Source organism: Mandrillus leucophaeus, unplaced genomic scaffold (genome assembly GCF_000951045.1).
Source record: "Mandrillus leucophaeus isolate KB7577 unplaced genomic scaffold, Mleu.le_1.0 Scaffold1009, whole genome shotgun sequence".
Classification (NCBI taxonomy): Eukaryota; Metazoa; Chordata; class Mammalia; order Primates; family Cercopithecidae; genus Mandrillus; species Mandrillus leucophaeus.
This window is the reverse complement of record NW_012098199.1, coordinates 36446-43849: the sequence shown is the minus strand read 5'-3', so window position 1 is coordinate 43849 and position 7404 is coordinate 36446. Positions and strand designations below refer to the sequence as shown.

Sequence of the window (7404 nt, the reverse complement as noted above, 5' to 3'; positions counted from 1 at the left end):
TATAAATGGATCTAAACTTGGCTTGTTGTCAGGTTAATTTTTCTACATAATTTTAATGTCATAGGACGAAAAACTCATTCAGCATCCTCTGACTTAATTCAAACGTTATTGGGGCCAGTTGTTGTCAGTGGTTGGAAAATAGTAGTCAAATGTAAGTGACAGATTTCACAGGATTCTGGCCATATAATTGGCTCCAAGGCCAAGGCCTTTGATATTTACTGGGTTGTGTGGGTGTATGTGGGAGCGTGTGGGTGTATGAGGGTGTGCATTGGACTACATATTTTAAAAACAATAGCAATTTTATTCTCCGATTTCTTTATGTCATATATTATCTTAAGATGTACGGATCCTTGATTACGTTCTCCTAATTAATCCTGTACTTCTCAGTGATCTAGTTATTTTATTTTCTCCCCCTTGCATCTTGCCTAGGAAACGTGCATCATTGGTTACTAAGATTGAAATTCATAAGTCAAGGAAAAAAAAAACTGTAAGTCAGATTTTAAGTCTCAATTGTATCCTGGTTTGGAATAGAGATGGTGGGATATAAGATTTATCAACATCACAGTGCATCAAACCCGTTAATAAATTACTTTCTGTGTAACAAGTAAAAGAAATCATTTTTTAAAATGGGAGCACGAAAGGCATGGCATAGCTGGAGTTTAAGGTTCAAGCTTTGTATCCTCTATATATAATGTATTATGTTTTTCAAAAACTTTTTATTAGGAAAGCTATACCAGACGCATAATCACTATACAATGATTAAACATTACCTTTACAATTTATAATCACTGAAATTACAGAATAAATATATGCACATTTCTTTTGAATCTTTGTGTGTGAGAGAGAAAACATTAAAAGTGCTTCCTACAAAGCTGTTAGTGATATATACCCAGTTGCTTTTTTTAAATATTATATATATATATATAAGAAAGTGCAGATGTTCTCCAAAAAATCTTGGCATCAGGATGAAGTGTCACAAAGAGGGTGCTCACCCCTAGGCGCGTGTCTTCGGCTGTTAAACCACCAGGCCTCCACTTCGGTAGAATCCAGCCTAGAATGTGACTTTTCCCAGGGTGATAGGAGAGATGCTGTGAGCTGTACACTAGCAGTGAAGGGTAGTGGAACTATGGAGAGGAGAAAAATGGATCAAACCCGAACTAAGCAGATTGGGTTGATGGGAATGGTACGGAGTGTGTGTGTGTGTGTGTGTGTGTGTGTGTGTGTGTGTGTGTGTACCTGCACCAGCAGGAAGAAACTGCAGGTTTAGGGATCACGGTTTGCAGATGGATATGTGTATGAGAGACAAGATAGTGAGTGAGAACATTCGAGCAAGACCCGCCCCCTCCCTCCCCGTCTTGCAGTTTCCAGGCATGCAGCAAACTGCATTGTTAATACATGTACAGAATCTGTGCCATGATGAGAAGAAAGAAAGCCACAAATGACAAATGTCAACTTGTTTCCCCCCTCCCTTTAAAACAAAACTACAACTAAAAAAAAAAAAAAAAAATAGTTACTGAAAATAAAAAGACACATTGAATTTTACTTAATTAGGATCCATACAATGATCCCCGGTATACCTTATACATGGCACAGTCAAAGTCTTAAGTTTCAGTATAAAAAAATAATGATAACATTTGCTGGCAAAAGTCTGCGAAGGCACTTCATTGATTAATGATCTGAGTATGGCCCTTCCTCCAAATCACATCTGAGAGGGGAGAGCATACATCTGTATTCTCTAGTTATCATGCGGTTTCAGTTTTGTTCAGGGTAGGGAAGATCGTGAGGATGGAGTTATTGGGACAAGTGTAAAGGGAGCAAGGGATATATTTCTTTTATTTTCCTTTTCTTTTTGGGGAAAAAAAAGCACTAATATATTTTCTTCTCTCTGTTAGAACCTATATGTTGTCTTCTCCAGGACTTCGAGGTAATCCGGCTTGGTTTGAAGTTTGGCCCTTAACTCGAGGTAATCACTTTTTTGGGTTTGGTGGTCTGTGAAGCCCTTTCCAGCCGAGAAGAGAAGGGTTTCTTTGAGCCTGGCGTCCTGCTGTAAGTCTGGGTATTGCATGCCAGGAGGGTGCACGTGCAGTTCCTTTAATTTGGGCACTGTTCCATAGAGACAGTCCACAAATCCCACTGTGCAGGGGGCAGGCTGTGGCCTCTCTCGGTCTAGTAGCATACTGCCACCACCACAGCCTCCCCCGGGAGGAAACAGCACCACCCCACCATTTTTCTCATGGTGGCGGAACCCTGCCAAGTCTCCCCCAGTTCCCCCAACTACTCCTGAAACCCCACCAACTGCTGGGCGGTGAGGGTGAGGGTGATGGTGATTCACCGTCACTATGGTGTTAAGCTGGGAGCTGGACACTGCCAGGGCCCACTCCTTCTCTTTTTCCAGCAAGGTCCGGTAGTTACTATGGTTCTCCTTGGGTGTCTCAGCAAACTGCTCACTTCCTAGGAGAGCCTCACCCATTCCCGGTGGTTGTGTCCCTGGACCCCCACGTTCTGCACTCCCTGCTTCTTGGGCTGATGAAACAGCCACCTCCTCCTCCTCACGAGGCTTGTAGATGGGGTTGTTGCACATTTGGGTAACTGGGTGGGGGATGTACTCATACACATGACCTACAGGAGGGGCCTTCTCTGGAGAGGAAAGAGTTGGTCGACCTCCACCCCCACTTCCACCACCACCACCTCCTCCATCCTCAAACAGCCGGTGGCATTGCATTTGGATGCCAGTAAGGTCCACACCTTCCTGCCGCTTGCTTCTGAAGGGCAGCTTCTTTCGACGCCTTCGGAGCACGTAGGCAAAGAGGCCTGCAGCAACAAAGACTGCTGAGAAAAACAGTACCAGAAGGCTGAGAATTAACACAGAAAGTGGCACAGGGCCCCCAGGAGGAGAAAACTCATAAGGTGATGCACTGGTTGGTGCCCCAATAAGGTGGGAATCTCCAGGCTGGGCTGGGGATGCTCCAGCTGGTGCAACGTGCAGCATCTCTGGGCAAAGAACTTCCAGCTCAATAGTGCGCACATCACGGTGCGTGAGGTTCTCAGGGCTCCTGCAAAGCACATCACCAACCACACTGACTGAGCTGATGGTTTCGATCCACTGTTTAAAGGGGACCAGGTCACAAGTGCAGTCCCAAGGATTCTCATTGAGGTCTATCTGGACAATGGCGTTCAAGTGTTCCAGGACACCAGCCACGGGAAGATAGAGGAAGTAGTTCTTCCTCAGGTTGAGCCGGGCCAGGGATGTGCCTGCAAAGGCGTCCGTTGGCAGGGTCCTCAGCAAGTTATTATTGAGGAATAGCAGCTTCAAGTTGGGCATGAGGCTGAAGGCTGCAGGCTGGATTTCCCGGATGACATTGAACTCAAAGTACAAGTAGTGCAAACTCTGTAGGCCTCGGAACATGCCTGGTGTCAGCTTCTCTATATCGTTGCCATTAAGAAAGAGGCTTTTTAAGTTGGGCAAGTTGATAAAGGCCCCATCTTGGACATAGGAAATACGATTGTTCCCCAGATGCAAGAGATCCAAGGAAGAAAAATTCCAAAAATCAGAACGGTATATTTTCTGAATCAGATTGCTACTCAGATACAGTTTCTTGGCATTCAAGGGCCTTGGAAGAAGTTCAGAAATGTTATTAAATCCTCGCTCTTTGCAGTTGACAGTCAAACCAAGGTCATTGATGTGCAAATTACAGGTACACCCAGTGGGGCATATAATGGGGATTGGTGGTCTGGTCTGATAAGGAGCAATGGGAGGCTGGTTTGGACCAGGATATAAAGCTTGGGAGGTGGAGGGTGGCCTTGGTGTTCGAGGCTGTTTGGTGGGCTTAGGCTGTTTATTTGAGGACTTGTATTCAACAGAAGAAGCAGTAAAATGGACAGAGGATAGCATTGAGGAAGGCTTAGTAGGCCATGCATTCTCCTTACTTGATGACAAATGTGGAATTCCCAAAGTAGCCTCTACCTCAGAGTCAGACAACAAAGGACAGAGTTCTGTCTTCTTGATTTCTCGTAGGTCCTTTCCATGGAAATGGAAAGGGGTCTCACAGGTAATGTCTCCCACCAGGGCAGTATAAGGAATGCGTTCCAGCCAACTCTTCAGTTGTACAATTTCACATGTACAGTTCCAAGGGTTTTCTTCCAGCTGGAGTTCCATCAGGCTTCTGCCAATGTGATCTAGCATTCCTCGGTAAAAAAGAACCTTTAACCTATTTCCACGTAGGTCCAAATGGGTTAAAGAGACAGCCTTAAATAAATTGGTCGGAAGCATGGGGATGAGATTATCATTTAAAATCAGAACCCTCAATTTACTTAGGTTCCGAAATGCCCCACTCTCAATACGTTTAATGACATTGTAATCTGCCTGCAGATATTCTAGACTTTCCAAGCCAAGGAAGGTGTCATTTCTGAAGACATCCAGTTTGTTTTCATGTAGATATAGTCTCTTTAAAATCTTAAGACCATTGAAAGCTCCAGTCTGAATGTCCTGCAATGCATTGTTCCCAAGATTAATAGACACAGCATTATTCAAATGAAGAAAACTGTTGGTGTATAATTTCCTCATAGAATTCCTCTGCAGATACAGTTTAAAGGGTCTTGACCAGAACTCGGTAATCTGACTAATATTTGTAAATCCTTTACTGTCACAATGTATATGAAAGAGGCTTTCTTTAACTTCACAGTAGCATGGATCAAAACAGGGCTCATCTATTTCCTCTGAGTCCTCTATTAGGGGAATCGGGGTAGTCCATCCTAGAGCAATTGTGCTTAGAAGAATGATCCACAACATCCTTCCTCTGTGAAGCATCTCAGCTATGGAAGGTTTCATCGTTCGTGGTTGATTACAAAACTGCAACAGAAATAAAAATGCAGATTTTTAGCTTTTAGTCATATGTACTATTTTAATTGACTCCTACATGTGGGGCATTTTAAGAGCTATATAAAAACTTCAGCAATTGTAGAAGTGACACTCAAAATGAGCTAGCAATACACTTAACGTTTAGAGTGTGTCCTATATTTTAAACTTAGGAGACTCTGAAATATTGAACCATGCAGTGACATTTTCCTGAACCAAGCCATACTTGGTAAACGGCATATCGCATGAACAAAAGCAGACTGCATTGCCTCTGTATAACAAACAACAGAACTGGTACATCGTACTTCCTTTTAGGCATAGGCAGATTCAGTAATAATAGCAATAATGTGGCCATTACACCTGTTTGCCTGTTAAAACTCATGTTGCCATCAAAGATACTCATAATAAATCTGATTGGAACTCTGATGGGAAAAATATGTTCTTTGAATTATAGGTTTTGACTATTAAAAATACATGACATACTCCAAAATTATTATATTGATTAGTATGATAAAGTGTGAGCCTGTTGCTCAATATCAGATGTTGAGATGTGTAAAATGATCAGCAACTCAGGAAAACTTAAGATTTATTTTTATGAAATGATCATAACATGCTTTATAATAGTGTATAGTCAGTATGTACACTATATGTCCACATCCTTTGGCCCAAGAATAGAATACTGTCATCTTCTTTAATTTAATAAGTAATTTGTATATATTTGTATCGTTTAACTATTTAAAGCATGTAGGAGTCATTAGCCCTTCTAAAAAACATGCCCATGTAATTGTCAGAGCTAAAGATAGGGACAGCTAGAGGATGCTGAGTCTGAAAGTGTCTGAATTAAAACATTCCCAAAGCTTAGTTTGGAATGTGTATCTGTGCCTTCAAGATCAACTGAGGAACCCTTTAAAAAGCTGGAAGAGCAGGTGACTGGTTAGAGGGGAGGCGGGTAGTTAAAGTTAAGAGAGAGTGGAAACCTCTATTCTTACCTGCTGATAAATGACCTATCACATGAAATAAATTTCAAAAAAGATATCATTCTTTTCCAATCAGAAGAAACAAATGCAATGCACTATTCTGATAACATAGAGTCTTCCTCTATGCATCGCTTTCCTTGCCTAATAACATCAGTATATGAAAATGTTTACATAAATAAATGTTAATAATGCAGTTTTATTATATTCTCCTTCCTGAGTCACTAAAATATCCATCAAAATTGAATAGCTGATTTTAATCAATAAAAATAAACCAAAGTTTCTAGCATATATTTTCCTCACAGGTAGCACACAGAAAGATATGTTTCATCAACCTTATTCTTAAAACACAATGATATAATTTATAGGAAAAGTGAAAAAATAAATCTTCACATTACACTTGCATATAATGTTCACAGCTGTAAAGAAAGGAGATACCGTGAGAAAGCAAAGAGAAGTCTGCCTCAGACATGCAATACTGAAAAATTAAAAACAATTAAATGAAAAAGAGGGAGAGAGAAAAGGCAGAAAAGCCTACATTGCAGTATCAATTAGTCTTCCATCTCCCTTATGAAATATTAAAATCTACTTAAGTTCTTCCTTCTTCACTATCTTAAATATTTTTCTTGTTTTTCAGGTCCCTGTGGTTTAGGCAAAAAAGGCTCCAGATGTCTTGGACTTACCTATTTTGCCAGAGTTTTTTGGGTTTCTTTTTTTTTTTTTTTTTTTTTTTTTTTTTTTTTTTTTTTTTTTTTTTTTTGGAACCCGTAACCCAGAAAAAAAAAAAAAAAAAAAAAAGCTTGAGTTTAAGGATTCTCTCTCTTTCCCTCCCACTCCCTTTGTTTTGCTGAAGCTGAAGCAAAAGGGGATAAAAGGGGGTTGGGCGGGGGGACCAAGAAGGAAAAAAAAAAGAGCAGCAAGCTTGAGACGTGCTGGGAATGCAATGGGCTCTTCAATGGGCTTCTTTAGGATGCAGAACTGCCGCTTGGCACACTCAATAGAGGAGGGAGGAGAAGGGGCTGCAGCAGGCTTCCAGCTCTGCTGCCCCTGCCGCTGCCGCCGCGGTGGCTGCTCTCTCTGGGTACCCACGGCACATCACTGGTCACTGGGAGGAAGGGCGGGAGGGAGGCAGGGAGGAAGGAAGGCTCAATCACAGTGCAGAATCTCAGACTTTCCTCGCTCCGGCTTTAAAAATATATATGTGCTATAATCCTGAACCCAGTATTCCACGTCATGAAAATGAGCTCCAAAGGGAACGCGCTTAGCATAGGTTCGGGAGCGAGCGATAGGAAGCCCTAACTACACAGTTGTGAGTGAGTGTGTGTGTGTGTGTGTGTGTGTAGGAAAAATAAGTAGAGGGATAGAGAACACAAACTGGCAAAATAAGAAACAAGAGCGAAGTGGGAGGAGACCAACCTATGGGAAACATTTCTTTGGTGGGGAAGATGGAGATGGGGGAGGGGGGCGGGGGATAGGCATTTTAGGCATTTTCTTTCTTTCTTTCTTTCTTTCTTTCTTTCTTTCTTTCTTTCTTTCTTTCTTTCTTTCTTTCTTTCTTTCTTCTCTCTCTCTCTC

General features: G+C 41.7%; 1 protein-coding gene across 3 annotated transcripts in view; it reads right to left on the bottom strand.

Moving 5' to 3' along the window:
- Nucleotides 1-696: 696 nt before the first annotated feature.
- SLITRK3 (SLIT and NTRK-like family, member 3) overlaps nucleotides 697-7404 on the bottom strand; it is a 10654-nt gene continuing 3946 nt past the window's right edge. For 2 of the 3 annotated variants that reach the window (XM_011974221.1, XM_011974212.1), the window contains exon 2: nucleotides 697-4849. In XM_011974221.1, coding sequence (XP_011829611.1) covers nucleotides 1889-4828 — 2940 coding nt within the window. In that variant the 5' untranslated portion in view covers nucleotides 4829-4849 and the 3' untranslated portion in view covers nucleotides 697-1888. The remainder of the gene's footprint in view (nucleotides 4850-7404) is intronic. The other variant, XM_011974229.1, reaches the window with a different exon arrangement.